This window comes from Pleurodeles waltl, chromosome 6, assembly GCF_031143425.1.
Source record: "Pleurodeles waltl isolate 20211129_DDA chromosome 6, aPleWal1.hap1.20221129, whole genome shotgun sequence".
NCBI lineage: Eukaryota > Metazoa > Chordata > Amphibia > Caudata > Salamandridae > Pleurodeles > Pleurodeles waltl.
The window spans coordinates 1,516,247,289-1,516,266,661 of NC_090445.1; the positions used below are offsets into that span (position 1 = coordinate 1,516,247,289).

General features: G+C 44.7%; 1 protein-coding gene across 2 annotated transcripts in view; it reads left to right on the forward strand.

The window, feature by feature from the left end:
* Positions 1-2,187: 2,187 nt before the first annotated feature.
* TMEM240 (transmembrane protein 240) overlaps positions 2,188-19,373 on the forward strand; it is a 230,095-nt gene continuing 212,909 nt past the window's right edge. The window contains exons 1-2 of one of the 2 annotated variants that reach the window (XM_069241048.1): positions 2,188-2,526; positions 2,791-2,897. In XM_069241048.1, the coding sequence (XP_069097149.1) occupies positions 2,470-2,526; positions 2,791-2,897 (164 nt within the window). In that variant the 5' untranslated portion in view covers positions 2,188-2,469. Of the gene's footprint in view, positions 2,527-2,717; positions 2,898-19,373 lie in introns of both variants that reach the window. The other variant, XM_069241049.1, reaches the window with a different exon arrangement.

Sequence of the window (19,373 nt, forward strand, 5' to 3'; positions counted from 1 at the left end):
CTGTATCAGAGAGCAGAGAAATCCTATTGGAGTTTTGGTATCCCACCCCCTCTTTTCCCCATTTTTCCGCCACTGCTTGACAGACCAGTATGAAACTTAGCAGGAAAACTCCAAAGTGCAAGTACTTTTGTTTGGCAGGTTTTGTGCAATTTTGTTGAAGGGCATAAGGTTTTAAGAGAAAGATACTTTTTCAGTGGAAAGTCTGACTAAACCATAAACACAGAGGTGATATCGCCCCCATTTTTTATATGCAGGTGCACATGTAAGATGCCATTTATTATTAATGTTGAGGGAGGGGCATTATAAACCTAGACTTTGTAAGCTTCATCCGTCTATGGGGCGGGTGGTGAGTGTGTCATCGTCTTTTGTAGAAAAAAATGCCAGACTGTTTATTTGAAGCATGCCCCCATGTCTCCATGTCTCCATTCTCCTTGGCTTGGTGACTAGGCATCCCGGAATTACCAGGAAATACCCACTTTTTACCCAACAGATTCTACTAAATTCAGCACATACACTGACTTTTTTGAGGGGGTTGACTGAGGACAGTGTGAGGCAAGCTTTTAGGTGTTTCAATGTAGGATTAGTTACCAGCCTTTTCAGAAATCACTTGAATTAACACAGTTGATATTCAATGTGAAAAGTGCACTTTAGTTGCTCCCTTTAGTGCCTCGTTGCCTGGGTTTTCTATCTTGGTGAGCTCTGTCTAATATGCCATTCTGTGTCACTTGGTCGATGAAAGAGCATAGTCATACATTTATGTTTGTGGAAAGCCAAGGTTTTTGGATTTGGCCATCCTAACTTTGGCCCATTACCACTGCGCCAGAAACTGGCTTAAGGTCAGGGGTCATGACCCTGGACAAGAGGCTATTCGCCAGGAGGCCCAGATGAGTCAAGAGCACAGTGATCCGCAAAGAGAATGTAAACGCCTGATTCCCTAGAACTGAGGGCGATAGAAGAGGTCAGAGAAGACGATGGGGGAGGTGGATGGGGTGAGAGAGGAGCAGGATATGTGTATGTGGTGCAGAATGACGGTGGCACTGCGGGGAATATGTAGGCAATTTTTGGGCCGCTGAGTGTTATTCAAGGCGAACACCGATTTCATCCCTCTTTTAAAGGTGTTAGGCTGTCTTTTCGCAGTTTTCTGTTTTTTTGGCTTCGGTTTCCAGAGCTTTTGAAGAGCTCCCCTTTAGAACCGGCCCCCAGAATCCAGCAAAGGCAAGGAACTACACTAAGCGGGGTGTTGGGGGGGAGGGGTGTTGCTGAGTGCGTTCTCTATCCGGCCAATCAGGGATCAAATCTTAGCGGAGAATAGGTAATCGTTCACTTAATTATTAAATAAATGGATGGTATTTTCTGTACCCCTTGTCTCTGGGTATAGCGGTATCCGCAGAAATCCAGCCAGTTCTTCTGGGTAACCTTGGTGGAAGGATTAGCTCTCCGGCATCCACGTGCTCCCTCCCCACCGACCCCTGCCGAAGTCTCTTTTATAGCTCAGAGTTGGCACTTAGCACACAGCGCTATCCCAGTGATGCGCGGCGCACAATGAAAACGAAAACTGCATTGTCACCAAAAAGGAAGCGCAGGGCGTGCTCCCAACCCGACCACCTCGCACCCGGAGCAATACAAATTGGAGGGAGCGGCGTTCTGCCCTCCCTCTCGAGAACATCCGCATTTTCTGTGCATTTATTTACTGCTGGGGCTGATGCTTTTCAGCCAGAGACAACACGTCCGTATTGTTGTGGTTTTCCTTCCTGGAGATTAACCCCCGCACCCTCCCGGCCACATTTCCAAGCTGCCTATTTTAATTTTATATCCATGTTTTTAATTGGCAGTGGGGGCGAAAATGACCCCAGGGAACGGCTATGGATGGCCCATCCGAGACCAGGGTTCACGAGAAAAAGAACGGCTCTAATTTCTGGCCAGGAGGGGTAAAAATAACTTGAATTATTTATCGAGTTGGCAGCAAACAGAGAGAGCTGCTGTATTTGTGGGGGTGGGGGTGAAAACCCATGGCAAGCCGTTGCGAAAGAAGAAAAGAGGGGCGCTTTTTGTTTCTGCACCCCCTGCTTATGAAACACAGGAGGGGACTTTACCTGTCACGCTTTTTTTCTATTTTCCTGGAGGGAGGGGGGAGGGACTGGGTGAAAGGCATGAAGAGAGAGAGCGCGAGAGGGAGGGAGAGGCAGCACAGACATTCCCAGAGCAGAGAGAGAGAGAGAGAGAAAGGGGGAAAACAGGGAAGGGAGACCCCAGGACCCGGTGCCCCCTTTCTGCTGTCAAGGATTGCGCATTTTTTTAGGGGAAGACGGGGGCAGGGGGGAGGGAGGGTGGGGGTCCTTCTGATACGATTCCTGCGGATTGCCAGGCTAGACACAGGAAACTGGAGGGGAGAAAAGAGCATCTTTTTGGGGGGATTGAAGCTAGGAAAATCCCTCTCTCTTATCCCCCCTTACCCCAACCCCCCGCTGGATGTCCATGAGCTCAAACACCATGATCTTCATGATTCTGGGGGCCTCCCTCGTGATGGTAAGAAGCCTTTCCCTTTACGTCCTTAAATGCACAATATACATGTATTAATATTTTTTTAATAGTCCATCCGTGAGTACTGTGTCTGTGTTATGTGGTTTTGTAAAAATACATTTTGGAGAAAAATATCTGCATTATTATTTTCATTTATTTATTTATTTATTTACTACTGCTCCCGTATATTTTTTTAGCAATCAAACTAGAGTCGATGTTTAGTGCCATCATCCCGAGTTGACCCGATGCCTTCGTTATGGGCTCTTACAGGCAATCGCTTGCTTGATGGACATGAATACCCTGTTGGACCGCTTCCACAATTACATCCTGCCGCATCTGCGGGGCGAGGACCGTGTGTGCCACTGCAACTGTGGCAGGTGAGTGCTGTTGGCATGGCGCCCCTCCCCCTGCACGTCTCCTGTTCTCTGTGGCACAGTATCTTGGGGGTACGAAAGGCATGTCTTCTCTGTGCAACAAAATGTGTCCTGGGGGACATGAGGGGGAGGTGAAGGCATGCCCACACCCCCGTCCCCCACTCCCAAAAACACGACATTCTGCATGGGTGGGTGGATCATGTGTGATCTGTGTGGTAGCGGGGTAAGAGGGTTACACGCAGCATGCCTTCCGTGCGCTATAGAATGCTTCATGTGGGTATTGTTACGTTGCAGCGCGGATGCCCTCTCTGTGCTAAAAGGCGTCATGTCTGTGCAATTTTATGGGGGCGGGGGGCTGGTGTGAGTGCCGCAATAAGCATGCCTCGTGCTACAGTGTGTCCCCTGTTGTCATTGTAAAGTGGGGGGCATGTGCCTTATGTACCATTAAGTATTTTGAATGGTTGGGTTGTGGGAATGAGGTGAGCTGGTGACCTCTCTCCCTATGAGACAGTGTGTCCCCTGTGTGTATTTGTAAGGGGGAGGGGCCCGGGCACATAAAACATACTCTCATTGTGTGGGAATCAATGTGCCCTCAACATGGATTGTCCTGTCACTGGGGGATGGTGGTGGTGGAGGATGCTGCCTACCACGGTGTGCACCCCTTGTGAATGGGTGGTGGAGGCGGAGTGGCAGTCACATACCCCCCCGCCTTCCACACATTGTGATGGTGTTGTTGGTGGTTGGATGTAGAAGTGTCCATCGCTACATCATGCCCTTTCAGGATTCCAGCCTGTCCTCTGTGTGTACAGCGGGGGGCGGTGATTGCTGTTAGCGTGCCCTCACTGTACCAGGATGTGTCCTCTGTCAAGTGCATACTTATGGGGGGGGGGGGGGGGGGGCGTGTCCTCGATGGGCTAAAGTTCCCCTTTATGTGCCGTGTTACACAACAGGGGTACGCTTATTGAGTGTCGAAAGCATGCCCTCTCTGTGCTAAATATCTCCCCTGTATGCAGTGTTAGAAAACGAGGTCGCGGCGCGGGTGCTCATCGCATGTTTAGTATGGAGTGTAGGGTGGGAGGGGCATGGAAGATGCCCACTGGTAGCACATAGCATGCCTCCCATCCCCGCTCAGTGTGTCCCCTGTATGCAGTGTTAAATATCGCCTGGGTCATGTGTATACAAGTTATATCTGTACGTGTGAGTGTTTTGCAGGGGTGATTCCATGCCCCGTCAGTGCCACAGCTTGTCCTGTATGCAGCATGGAGTGAGAAGGAGCAAACGACTCGAGTACTTACACTACCTGCACCCCCCTTCCCCCGCTACTAAGAGCCCTCTAAGTGCACAATGGGGATGTCAGGTGCCCTCAGTGCCACCATATAGTCTATATGTTTATGAATAGGGTGGAAAGGTGGCGAGAGATGGTAACATGCCTTTAATCAATGTGTGTGGGGTCGATAACGCGCCCTCTCAGTGCCACAATGTGTCTAGTTTGCAGCTGGTGGCGCGGGAGGGGGTGGGCGGTGCTGACAGCGCCCCCCACCCCAGAAGGCGCCCTCTATATGCAGTGTTACATAGTTAAGGAGGGGCGGTGAGACACGACACAATTCACCCTTTCGGAGACACCACGGTCTCTATATGCGGCGTTAGAATGGGGGGTGGGGGCGCCGCGTGCCGGTCGCACGTCTTCTCATTGCCACAGAGTGTTCTCTACATGTAGTGCTATGGAAAGTGGGGTGCGGGGACGCTGGAGGGGGTGAAGGCACGCTCTCCCGGTGCCATGATATGAAAGATATAAGCATTCCGACTCCTACGAAAGTAAAGGGCGCTAGGCCACAGTCTGCTGGAGGCTTGTCCTTTCTATGCATGCTCCAGTGTAATGTGGGGGTCACGGGGTACTCCCGGTGCTACTATGCACCTCCGGGAAGGGTGAGGCACTGCACGCAGAAGGTTATTGTCTTTTATGTTTGCGATGGGGATGTCAGACATGTAAAGATGTAGAAAGCAGAACTTCATTGATGGTGGAAAAAGAGAAATCAATGGCCTCGAATAGGCAATAACGCTTTTAGTTTCAGGGTCAGACTGACCCTTTAAATGGCATCAAACACCTGTGAATTCCCAAACCCTCCTGTTGCACAGATATCCGTGTATGCGTGCGCGTCTGTCAGGTTTGTGTTTGTTGCATTTTGTCATATGTATTTGTTTTTATATAAGTTGTTTAACCAACAGGATACAAGGGGTAACTTTTGTGCAGCAAAGTAACATTCCAGTCAAGAGTTAAAGCTACTGGGAGAATTGTTTCCTACCTCAAAGTAATTGTAATTTACAATCTGTTAGGCAGTCAAACGTGTTTTCTCATGTCAGTTTTGAGATACTTTGGTAATAAACTCAAAGTTAAACTTTGCGTCATAGTAATAAATAAATGTTTGAGTGTGCGTTTATTAGGCCAGTGGCTCTAATAACGTGGTAGTGGTTCAAATGTATTTTATTTTTACTGCAATGGTGCATTATATATATAATTGTGTGTGTACATATATACACACAATCACATGCTCTTTAAACATTGCTCCCCCATACTTTGTATTCAGGCTGCATCTTGAGATGCTGCAGAAAACTCCCCTGTGCCCTGGCTTGCACTGGCCTCTCTTCTCTATGAATCACAATCTCTCTGTCTGAGCCGGCTCTCCTCATCTGCCCAGCCCTTGAGAAACTTTACCTTGAAAGAATTACCATTTCATTCCACCTGGCCAGGAACCTTAAGTCCTGCTCCCCGGGAGTGTCTGTGCAGGGATGTGTGCACCTATAGGGATGGCTGTATGCGTGTGTGAATAGAGGCGCGTCTGCCCTTTCATGTGTGTAGTTGTGTAGGTGTGTATGTCCGTTTATCTGTGTCCCTGTTTGTTTACAGAGATGTACCTGTTCGTGTGTCTAGGCGTGTATGTGGGGGCGAGTGGTGCTTGCATAACGAACCAGGGAAGATACCACAGTATTTGGGAAGCAGAACTAACAATACATATCTACATTCTGTGGTGTTCAGGGAAGGTATCCATAAAATTGTGCTTTTTTGTTCTTAATTAGGTCGTCCTTCTCTTTCGTGTCCATGAATCACTTACATCTCCCTAGCTCCTTCTTTTCGAGGGCCTATATATCAGCGGTAGTTTGGTGACACATTAATAGAATCCTATTTTTAAATTCAATTATCCCTTGTACCTGGGACTAGCAAATCTAGTTTTTTTTGCGCAAAATAACTTTCCTTAAATTCGTCTTTCAGCTTAGATATTTCTCAGAATACCCAATTTGACTTTGTTCAATGGCGTTTGAGGGTCATTGAATATGGGATGTGATCAATTTGATAGACAAAGAAAATAAGCGAATCAACGCTTACGTGTATTTCCTCTCCACCTCCTTGAGGACACGCATAAGTGAAACCCAATTAAAAAAACAACTATTTTCATCCAGCAGAAATGCTATTTTTATCAGCGCCCTCAATACGTCTGACTTGATGTAACTGAAGTCTGATGGAGTTGAAAGGAGAACACTACTTTGAAGCTGCACAGGGCCTAGCATCAAATCATTGTCACCAATGATTTTAATATCGACAATTCCGAAATAAAAGTATTTTACACATTCCCCAAATTATTTAATAAATGACTATTTTCATGAAAATAATTCCTCCTTCTAGTGTGGAAAGTTAAACTTAAAATGATTCTGAAATGCAAACATCTTTAAATCTAAGCCATGTTTGGAAGATGGCTCCTTTAGCGTTGCAAACCATTGTGGTCATATTTAGAAATGAGTGGTTCTTGGAGTATAATTTACTGGCCAATTAAGGATAGTGGCGTTTTCTTGTGAAATTATACTTGTAAAACAGATAAACAATGACAAAGCCAATAAGTGAAGTTTGAACTTTGAGTCCTGACTATAACATTACAATCCTGCTGAGTTGGAAAACAAACCAAATAAATATTCCTTTTTGTTTACAATATTATACTACTTCATCAGTGTTTTTGTAACTCGTTAATCGCCCTTGAAGGTATTCAGGGTCTTGTAACCGGTGATGTGTGAGGCCAGTCTCAGAGGGCTTACTCGAACAGCCAGGTATTCAGCTTCTTGTGGAAGTCAAGAAGAGAGGGGAAGGCTCTGATGTGTTGCAGAAGGGCGTTGCAGGCTTTAGGAGCCAATGCACCACCCTCCTCTGCTTTTCTGTATGCGTGGCATTTGTGCTAGTAGGAGTCCGACAGAGCGGTGGTGTCTGGAAGGTTGGTAGAAATCAATGTGGTTGGTCAGGTAGGCAGGGCCTGTATTGTGAAGTGGTTCATAGATGTGAGAGAGGAGTTTGAAGTGTTCCTGTTTGTGTATCAGGGGCTAGTGGAGTTCCCTAAAGTGTGGTGTTGGCTCGACATGGGAGGTTGATGACTAATCTGGGTGCTGCATTTAGCATGATCTGAAGTCTTCTTGTGAGCTGGTTGGTTATCGCTACATGCTTGTGAGCTCGGTGTGGAGGTGGGTCCGGGGTCTGTAGGCCACCAGGTTGAGCCTCATGGCAAGGCGTCTTTCCCAAAGACCACAGTTAGAAATCGGGTGTCTAGTTGGCAGATGTATACACCCTTGCCCAAGTAGGGACTGCAATCCTAGTCAGGGTAAGTCACAACACAATCCAAATGATCCTGTGTCCACTCTCTGGTAACTTGGCACTGAGCAGTCAGGCTTAACTTCGAAGGCAATGTGTAAATTATATATGCAATAACTCATTCAGTAACACAGTGAAAACACAGCAAAAATACACCACACAGGCTTAGAAAAATAGATATTTATCTGAATAAAATAAGATAAAACAACAAAAATCCAAAATGCACAAGGTGATATATCACTTTTTAAAGTTTTAAATGAGTCTCAATCCTTAAGAATCAGTGGTTATATCCTTGTAATACACAGTATCTGGGGTGCATAAAAAATAATGATTCATTGGGACTGAAGAGGAGGAATGCGTTGAAAAATAAGGCGCTGTGTCAGATTTTATGCCACGACACAGACAATGCATTGTTTCTTTCCATGCTGCAAGGTGATGCGTTGATTACCAGGAGCGCAGCCTTGGCTGATCACTGAGATGCAGGGATATTCTGACACCCAGAGACGATGCGCTGAAAATCCTTGAAACACTGGTAGAAAGGAGCAGGTGCTGCATTGATCCGGTAGGGGCTGCAGTGATTCTTCAGCTGGGAGGCAGGCGCTGCGTTAGTTTTCCAGTTGCAAGTCCGACGCTGCGTCGTTCCTGTCGGCGATGCAGCGATTTTCCTGCAGCAATGCAGGTGCTGCATTGATTTGTGCCGGTGTTGCGTCAATTTTCCAACACACAAGAACTTCCTGAAGGGGTGAAATCGTTGTTGGCCCTGAGATTTCAGAAACTGGAGGAAAGCTCAATCCAATCCGTTGGAGAGCACTTTTGGAGGTAGACGGAGTCCTTCCAGCAGAGTCAGGAGCACCAGGCAGCAGGGCAACAAGCAGGAAAGCAGTCCTTCAGAGAAGCAGTCCAGATGAGTCCTTTGGGCAGCCAGGCAGGCTCTCTGACAGAGTCCAGGTGTAGGACCAGAAGTGTGTGATTTTGTGGGATCAGAGACCCAGTTTATATACCCAAAAATGCATTTGAAGTGGGGGAAATTTCAAAGAGTGGTTTTGAAGTGCCCAAGATCCCCTTTCAGCCCAGTCCTGTCTGCCAGGATCACTTTCGGTAGGGGGGTTATCAGTCCTTTTTGTGAGGGCAGGCTACTGGCCTTTGAAGTGTAAGAGAGAGCCCCTCCACCCTTCCTGCCAGGGAGACCCATTCAGTATGCAGATGAATGTAGATGTGACTGAGTGTCCTGTGTTCATGTCAGGCTGTCTGGGTGGAATGCACAAAGGGAGCTGTCATGTCAACCAGCATAGACCACAGACTAGACATAGGACAGAGACAGGCTGTAAGGCACAGATGGCAGTAAGTGCTGAGAAATGACCACTTTCTAAAAGTGGCATTTCTAAAATAGTAATATTAAATCCAACTTCACCAGTAAGCAGGATTTTCTATTACCATTATGGTCATACTAAACATGACGGGGCTTCTTGTTCCAGATTATAATCTACCCCTTTAAACTATATGAGTGCAGCTCTAATGCTAGTCTATGAGAGGAGCAGGCCTCACAGTAGTGGAAAACGAATGTCAGTTTTTCACTTCCAGGACAGGTAAAACACATGACTACATGTCTTACCTTTTACCTACATAGCACCCAGCTCTATGGGTTACCTAGGGCATATCTTGGGGTGACTTATATGTAGAAAAAAGGGAGTTTAAGGCTTGGCAAGTAGTTTTAAATGCCATGTCGAGGTGGCAGTGAAACTGCACACACAGGCCTTGAAATGGCAGACCTGAGACATGGTTAAGGGGCTACGTATGCGGGTGGTTCAATCAGTGCTGGAGGCTCACTTGTAGTATTTAATTTACAGGCCTGGGCACATGTAGTGCACTTTACTAGGGACTTACAGGTAAATTAAATATGCCAATTGGGTAGGAACCAATATTACTATGTTTAGAGGAGAGAGGACGTGCACTTTAGCATTGGTTAACAGTAGTAATGTGTGCAGAGTCGTAAAGCCAACAAAAATAAGGTCAGAAAAAGAGGAGGAAGAAGGCAAAAACTTTGGGGTGACCCTTCAGAGAGGGCCATTTCCCAACAACCACCATTTCAGTTTTGTCCGAGTTCAGCTTGAGGCAGCTGGACTTCATCCAGGTGGCCATTTCGGTTGTGCATGCAGTGAACTTAATCTGGTGTTCAGTGCTTTGTCCGAGAGTGACAGTATCAGTTGTATGTCAATGGCGTATGTGAATCCGGATGAGGTCAGTTATTTTATTTAATGTATGACAATTCTGTGTACTTTTGAGATTTAAGTAATCCCTCATCCATTGCAAAACCAGCACCCAATAGTGGGTGGATGATACACCAAACCTCAAATAGCATGCGGTGAGAGGGAATATTCCCTTTGGGGGAGTCAAAAAATCACTCAACTGATATTTTAAGCAGCTGTTAACAACAGGTTTTCTAGTCAGACATAAACTGTACTAATTGTTTTTGAGTCTTAAGAATCCATGCCGTGGATATATTTTGTGTATATTATGTTCTGTGCATGAGTGGCTTCAGAAATTACACAATGTTAAGCAATTTTTTACTTAACCACTATTTTGATATTAACAATAATGCATTATGCTCCAAATTTTCACCAGGAGCTGAGAAGCAGATGGGTGTGTTCACAGGTTTGTATGCTTTAAAATGGGACCCAAAAATTATTTTTTCATCTTGGCCCAACAAATCAAATTATTTTCAGTGCATTTGCACCTCTGCCTTGGACGTGACCAAGTGATAAATTATTGGCCATACAGCCTAAGAGCTGGCTCCTGGGTTCCAAGAAGGATTTTTTCAGCTAACAAACCATTTCATCATGGACAAATCCCTCTGTGCCCCAGGTGCCTCATCTTCCAACCTTTGGAGCCCCATACACACTATTTTATTGCCACACATAAGATACTGCATGAAAAACATTTTGGAATGAAAAACCCTCAGGGGTGTTTGGTGCTCACTTTAAATATGCTGCGGAAATGAGTGACTTTCACCTGTGATTAAGGTGCTGGGAGTGCCAAAATGCATAAGGTGTTAGTTTCATTTCTGATGGTGTAATGTGGATGTACTAGAGAATAAACCACGGGGCATATTCACAAAAAGTGGCACAGCGCGGCCACTGCACCAAAAATGGAAGCGTTGCGCTGCGTTACTTCTAAAACGCAGGGATGCATTGTATTTACTAGAATACGGCGCATCCCTGTTTCCTCCTGCCCCGGCGCTAAATTAGCTTTCCGAGCGCCAATGCAGCCACCCTTGTGCCATGGTGGAAGGATGGCTGCATTGTGGGAGAGATTGTTTTTTGTGCAGGAAGGGATATCTACTGGCACAAAAACAATCTTAAGTGGCGATTTGCTCTTTCTATGTGTGCTGCAGTATGCAGCAAATATAGAAAGAGTGAAAAACGAGGAGAAATGAAAGCATTCCTCCTCGTTGCACCATGCTAATGCCACCCCTGTGGTGGCGTTAGTTTTTGGTGCTGCTACAGATTTACATGTTCTTGCAAATATGGGGCAGCGTCAAAATGCAATGGGTGCTGCTGTGGAATCCCCACAGCAACACCCATTGCACACCCCTTCCATGCAAAGTGCTGCGTGTGAAGGGACTGTATTTACTAGGTGGCGTTAAGCCACAAAAAGTGGCTTATTGCTGCCTTGTAAATACAACTCAGTGCACAGCACCACCAGAGCTTCACAAACGTGGCGCTAGGGGCTTGTCAAAATGCCCCTATGTGTCTTGCAACATGGTTGGAATGTGTGTGATCCTGGTGTAGGAGGAGTTGTTTCATAGCTATATATACTTATATATATATATATATATATATATATATATATATATATATATATATATAGATATATATATATATATATCTATCTATATATATACAAACATATATATATATATATATATATATATATATATATATATATATATATATATATATATATATATATATATATATATATATATATCAGTCACACGTTGTCCAAACATCAAAGGAATCGAAATCCCCCACGAGAAACAACAAGCCTTGACTCCGTACAAGAGCGTGTTTATTATTTAAACAAAAGAAATCCTGACGTGTTTCGGAGCACTAGCTCCTAGTGCTCCGAAACGCCTCAGGATTTCTTTTGTTTAAGTAATAAACACGCTCTTGTACGGAGTCATGGCTTGGTGTTTCCTGTCGGGGGATTTCGATTCCTTTGATGTTTAGGCAACGTGTGACTGATTTATGTGGGGTCACCGCCCTGCCTGTGACTCACCTTTAATAAGTGGCTGGTGTGAAGGCGACTTGTTGTTGGAATATATATATATACATATATATCACCCAAATGCTGCTCATTGTTACCGAACTTTATCAGGTGGGTGCCTCCTTCGTGCAAGCAGCACTGCACGTAATTAATGTCCAAACCAAGCAGCTCCACTACAGAGCCAGGGGCACTCTTGGATTCCACTTCCTCACCCCAGCATGACGCGTTTCGGTGAAGTGCCTTCTTCAGATGCCCGTAATTACAGGACACACGCCCACTAGTGTTTAAATACGTTTTTACTCCTCCTTTAATTCATTCATGATTACAAACAGACTTCATTTCCCATAATTCACCAAACTGGATATGCTACCACTCTGATTTTTCTTAATTGTTTTTACACAACCCCCAATCATATTTTCTCTCAGTGGATTGTAACACCAAGAACATTTTGGTTTTGGGCACTTGGCTGTACTGTAGTGGTAAGTGCATTCCCAGCCTCCATCTCTCTCTTACTCAAATTTCAAAACGTGCGTGTGTCCCTTTATCAGTAGTTCTAATGATCCATTTCACCTTGCCACATCTCACCCCTGAGACTCCTCACACATCCTGGAAACGCCGATTATTGTAATCTGCACCACTTCATGTAAGTCCTGTCCTGTCTCTGCAGTAGGCATGTGTTTGAAAAGGGGAGAATGGCGGTTCAGGTAGCAAACAAAAGTACATTCACCCAAATGCTGCTCATTGTTACCGAACTCTATCAGGTGGGTGCCTCCTTCGTGCAAGCAGCACTGCGCGTAATTAATGTCCAAACCAAGAAGCTCCATTAAAGGGGCAGGGGCACTCTTGGATTCCATTTCCTCCCCCCCAGCATGACGCTTTTCGGCGAAGTGCCTTCTTCAGGTGCCGGTAATTACAGGACACACGCCCACTAGTGTTTAAATACGTTTTTACTCCTCCTTCAATTCATTCATGATTACAAACAGACTTCAATTCCCATAATGCACCAAGCTGGACATGCTACCACTATGATTTTTCTTAATTGTTTTTACACAATCCCAATCATATTTTCTCTCAGTGGATTGTAACACCAAGAACATTTTTGTTTTGGGCAGTCAGCTGTACTGTAGTGGCAAGTGCATTCCCAGCTCCATCTCTCTCTTGCGTTTGAAAAGGGGACAATGGCGGTTCAGGTAGCAAACAAAAGTACATTCACCCAAATGCTGCTCATTGTTACCGAACTCTATCAGGTGGGTGCCTCCTTCGTGCAAGCAGCACTGCACGTAATTAATGTCCAAACCAAGCAGCTCCACTACATATATATATATACACAAATGCACAGCCATATACATACATATATACACATTATAATTACAATATAATGTAGATTAAAATAAAAATAGGAATGTTAAATTTCCTTTCATCAAGAGTTTCATTTAAATATTTAAAAAGGGTAATTTTTTTCAGAGGTACATTGTTGATTTTTTTGTGAGTAGTGTTTAGGGGTGCTAAGGATTACTTTAGAGTTTAGGGTTGAGCAGTGTTTAGTGAGAGTAGTTTTTTTTTAAGGTACATGGATGGGTAGTGTTTAAGAGTAGTAAGGTGTTTTCAGGGTTTTGGAATAGGTAGTGTTTAGGAGTATTAAGGGGTTTTAGGGTGTCAGGATGAGCGGTGTTTAGGTATATTATGATGCTTTTTGGGTTTAGGTGTAGCAAGGGTTTTTCTAGAACTTTAGAGTTTAGGGTTGAGCAGTGTTTAGTGAGAGTAGGGGTTTTATGGTACATGGATGGGCAGTGTTTAGGAGTAGTAAGGTGTTTTCAGAGTTTTGGAATAGGTAGTGTTTAGGAGTGTTAAGGGGTTTTTCTAGAGTTGAGGGATGAGTAGTGTTTATGGGGAGGAATGAGTTCTTAGAGTGCAGCGATGGATAGAGCATATCTGTAGTTAGGACTTTTTAAGGTTCAGGAAGGGTAGTGTTTAGGGGTAATAAAGAGTTTTTTAGGATTCAGAGATGGGAAGTATATGGGATAGGAAGGGTTTTTTTAGGGTTCAATGACAGGTAGAGTTTAGGGGCAGTGAGGGGTTGTAAGATTACAAGAATACATAATGTAAAATTACAATAAATTAAATGCATTACCTTTAAAAAAATAAAAATAAAAAATATAATTAACACTAATGAAGTTAAAATTAATATATATTACATTTTTAAGTGGTATAATGGCATTAAAAAATAAGACAAATATGTTAAAAAAAATAGACACATTTTTAGAATTAAACCTATTTATATATGTATGGGTTGAGGGGTTCAAATGAACACTTACCAAATTCCCTGCTTCGTAAATTCACTCCTTGTGTAAGATACTATGAAGCAAAAGTATTCCAGATTATGAAGCCTGATGTAATGACTCCTGATGTAAAAGTTGCCGAAACAGCAAAATGCTGTAACTTCCAGTGAAGTTACCCTATGACTGAAATGGGGAGTGGCCATTCGTAACGCAGAATACTTTAGAGGGTGGATGAAAAATTTGAATGACACAACATCTGACCACTGCTTGAAGTTAAATGTCTGAAAGCCCATGTCAGAGATGGTATTATAAAAGGGAGGTACCCCTTTGGTTCATTCAGCTGCACAATGAATCCAGGTGCACAAGTACTCAGTTGAGTCGGGAGGTAAGGGCAGGCTGGCATGGATTTTCATGTATTGTCGTGACCCTGAAAGACAGAGAAGAATTTTGAAACGGGTCAGAAGAGGGTCAAAGAAGAGGAACTGAGAGTGTCATAGGACTCAGAGTTAGCAGTAAAGCGTGAGCCTACTGATTGTGCATTGGATACCTGAAGGTTCACAGAGAAGATCTTAAGGCCAGAAGCTGCATTCGTCAGGTCTGGTTGACACGTAGAAAAGCTAGTAAAAGAGAGTTGTTTTAACCCTATCACGTTAGTACACAATCAGGGGATAGAGGAGCCAATTTTCCTTGAATGCATTAGGGCTCCTGTCACACTGCCACCCCACTGCTTTAGGTCCTTGAGGGGTGGGACTGCGAGAATGTAGGTGCTAAGGTGACATACATTCTGAGGATTAGATAAGGGTCTTTACTAGGGGGTTTATAATAGATTGGGATTTTAGCCCTGATTTTCTTTAATCACGAGATGGGCCTCATGCTATTCTTTTTGTTCTTCATGCTTCTTTTCTTTTGTGGAAATGATTAATAATTCAACCACTGTGGAAGTGTTCTTTTCAATAAACTGTTAACAACTGACACACCGAAAGCCCAAATCACCTGTTTGGGCAGCCATTGTTCAGTCAGTTCTTGCCATCAAGTTTGCATCCTGGCCAGTAGGTAAGGGTAGTTGTAAAACAAGGATAAGGGTTTTATACTGCAAGAAACACTGGAATTTACACTAAGGTGCCAGAAAGGAGGAGCACAGAAATCAGATATATGGCATGGGGCAAACTTAACATCGCATGATCTATGTGATTGTTTCACATTTACTCTGTCATTCCTCAAAGTCAGAACTTGTTTCAGCCAATCAGAAGGTGACATCCCTCAATTCATAGCCATCCATCTATTCAGAGAAGAGCTGCTAGGTGCAAGGTAAAAGTGCATTTCTTCAACAGGTGCAGACACACCAGAGCACAGAAAAATTCACCCTCCTTGCCCTTTAACGGAGATCATGACTGATCGGGGGCATGTTGGGTTGAGTGCAGGTACTTTTGTGTTCTACCTGCCCAGGGACTCAACTGACTTCGGCAGTTCTGGTACTTGCATCTCCTCCAGCTTTATGGAAATGTAAACCTAGCTCTTACTCAGAGGCCAGAACCTGTCTCAGTCCTTTACCCCTCTGTTCCACCTTCGCACTCACAATCCGTGGTTCTTATGAATTAAACTCCAGTCCATTACAGCCTCTCTTTGTGCATTTAAGAGGAGAATTATGTTGGCATGAATGTCACAAAATGTCAAATCCGAACTAACTAGATGAGACGCTGCCATTTAACTGTGAGAAGTGGATTCACCTTCTCATGTGTACTGTCGAGGAGGCCAAACATTTTACTTGACACTGCTGAAGTGAGTATCCATATGGGCATGTGTAAAGAGTACCAATTGGTTATTGGAGCCAACACAAACAGGTGCAATGAATCTTCTTTCTCAATTGATGGTTTGTTGTTTCATTTCAATACGCCTATTTAAAAGTTCCTCCATGAGGGTCATTAGTTTAGTGTTGTGTCTTTTCATATCGAAGCAGTGTTGGCCTCTTGTAATTCCATTATAAACTCTGTCTGCTTTCATTCAAACCTATCGTTACACGTGGAGGAGGCTGCCTTTGATAAAGAAAGAGGTTTCAATATCATACAAAAATCGTATGTGGATCTCGTTATCCTCAGCTTATGTGTGTGTGAATAGTGGCATTGCTGTGCTTTAGGATGGTTGTGAGGGGTTCTAGACAGGTATGAAGGTGGCCGACCATAGAGAAAAACCAATGCAGATCCCACAAGGCTACCTGTGGTCTACCGACACAATAGAAGAATGGTGTACTTAACTGAATCAAAACCACTGGACCAGCCTATCAAAATCAATGTGCAATCCTCACGCAGGTTATTTCCAGGTGTTCAATAAGGTAAATATGGTACCTGTCCGAGTTGTGAATCTTAAATGTACGATTTGGCAAGGCTGTTGAAGATTTATTGCTGGAACAAGAACTTCATGGAGTCCATAGGCTTTGTGGTCTGACAGGCGCATTTTGATCATTTCCTTTAAGGCACAAAGGTATCATTTGGAAGAATTATGAGCTTTGGTAATGCCGGTCTGAAAGAAGCCTCTATAGATGGCCACTTTTCAGATATGGTCATGGCTGTGACATGCGGTTCAATAAGCAGAAAGAGGCAACTTCTTCTGTCATCTTTACAGGTTTTTACCTTTACATTTCAAGAGTTGGAGCTCTCCTTTCAACTATTTGTTGTCCATTGTTAGGTTTCTTTTTCATGAGCAAGCTGTTCAAGGCCTGCAGTAGCTATTTGGAATGCATGATCCAGGATGCCAGAAGGGTTATACAAAGAAGGACGTCACAGCCAGAGCTGCCAACTTTGGAAAAGAGGAACCACGTTCTAGTCTTTGTGTTGGTTCAACATACGGTGGTTCTAGGCAAATCATTTCATTTTGCTATGCCTAAAAAAAAAAAATTAATGTGTTGTTGTGTAATGTAACTGGAGCTCTTGTTAAGAGCTCCAGTATCTTTGGGTTGAGATAACGCAATGTAAAACTGCAAAAAAAGGTAGGCTAGTCTTAGAAATAGCACTAAGCATGCCTTTTGCCTGTGTGTGTTTTTTTACATTTTTATGATTTTTTAAAGATTTCTCACACTTATACCTGGGATTTTGGGAGGGGGGTGATATGCTCACACATTCGTAGAGGTGAATTAATGTACAGGTTGATATGAATGAGGGAATGATCTGACCAAAAGAGCTGTTAGTGCATTATCATTTTGAGGATCGGCCCTTGACAGAAGAAGTTGAGGCTGTGGCCATGCGTACTACGGGCCAGATTTATCAAGGGCTTGAAATGCCAGGCCTTAAGTAAGATTTACTGTGCCATGCAGAGCCACCTTGTAAGGCACAGCATGGCATAGAAAATCTGGAGTAACGCAAGGCAGCCTAAGTCACTGTCTTGCGTTATCTGCCCTGGGAAGGTGTTCCATGGGGGGATCATGGGTATTCCCCTGCATCCACCCTTGGTTTTTGATGCATTCCCAAATTTCCTAACACTAGTAAACCTGGGAATGTGTCAAAATAGTAGGCTTCCTCCCAGGAGAGGCGTAACAGGGAGAAATATGTTTATTCCTGCTTGTTTTTCCTCTCTATGTGTGCTGCAAGAACCAAAACCCCTATGAAGGCAACTTTAGTTTTGATTTCATTAGAGCTTCTCTCTTGCAGTCGTCTGGTGTCTTCTTTGAGTCAATTTTAAGTTAATACTGGGGATGGCGCACCTTCTAAAACAGTAACATTGAGTAAAGAGTACTTAGGGGGTCATTCTGACCCTGGCGGTCATCGACCGCCAGGGTCGACGACCACGGAAGCACCGCCAACAGGCTGGCGGTGCTTCCTTTTGTATTCCGACCGCGGCTGTGAAGCCGCGGTCGCCCAGCCGGGTCCGGCGTTTTTCCCGCCGGATTACCCCCGGCTGGGAGAATCCTCCATGGCGGCGCTGCTTGCAGCACCGCCATGGGGATTCCGACCCCCTTCCCGCCAGCCTGTTTCTGGCGGTTTTCACCGCCAGAACCAGGATGGCGGGAACGGGTGTCGTGGAGCCCCTGGGGGCCCCTGCACTGCCCATGCCACTGGCATGGGCAGTGCAGGGGCCCCCTAACAGGCAACTGCACCCGTCGCACCCCTGCAACTCCGCCGGCTCCATTCGGAGCCGGCTTCATTGTTGCAGGGCCTTTCCCGCTGGGCCGGCGGGCGCTCCTTTGGCGGGCGCCCGCCGGCCCAGCGGGAAAGCCAGAATGGCCTCTGCGGTCTTTTGACCGCGGAGCGGCCAAGTGGCGGTTCCCGTTTGGCTGGCGGCTACTGCCGCCAGCCAAACTCGGAATGAGGGCCCTAGTCTCTTTTAAAGTTTTACCGTTTTTGGGCCCTAAAATTGAGCCATGATGTTGGGCAGGGGTGTCAGTCACAAAAAACATTTTTTAACTTGATTAGTTTTTTAATCACTTGAGCTAGCCAACCCTTGCCTACTCCCACCCACCCCTGTTGGCAACAGAGGCTTTTCATACATTGGAAGTAACCATTGTCAAATAATATGGCTTCAAGTGGAGCAAAACACTGCATTTTTAAAGTTTCCCTTCACTTTCCATCCAGTTTTTTCTCAAATGTATGTTTATATGTACATAGTATTTGTGTTACTTGAACCTACTCAAAGAATCAAAATGCTGCAGAGGGTCGAAGGTGATGCGTTTAGAGGGGAAGTTGGGATATCAAAGAAGTGATGGACTGTTACTCTCATCGTGATGTAGTGTTCTCTTCAGATATTCCCTAAATGGGAGCAGCTTTGGGGCGGTCGTGCTGGATGGGGGGCTTTCATTCCAGATAAGGGTGTGTTAGAAATGGGGTCTCTAGTTGGCAGTAGTTTGCACCCTAGGTAGGGACCCTCACTCTAGTCAGTTTAAGACAGTCACACAGCTAAGATAACCCCTGCTTACCCCCTTGGTAGCTTGTCATAAGCAGTCAGGCCTATCTCAGAAGCAATGTGTAACATATTTGTACACACACACACACACACACCCACACACGGAGTAACACAGTGAAAAAACAACAAAAGGACTGCACACCAGTTTAGAAAAATAGCTTATATTTATCTGAATAAAACAAGAATAAAACAACAAAAATACATCATACTGAAGTAAAGATATCACTTTTTAAAGGCTTCAATGAGTCTTAATCCATAAGAATCAGTAGTTGTATCTTTTTAGTACAAAGTACCCAGAGGTCGTCAAAAACAGAGGTGATGCGTCGGTTCCTTACTGCACTGAGAAGGTAATGCGTCAATTCTTTCCTCGCAGGACAGGCAAGGCGTTGGTTGCATACAGGGAAGGGAGGTGATGCG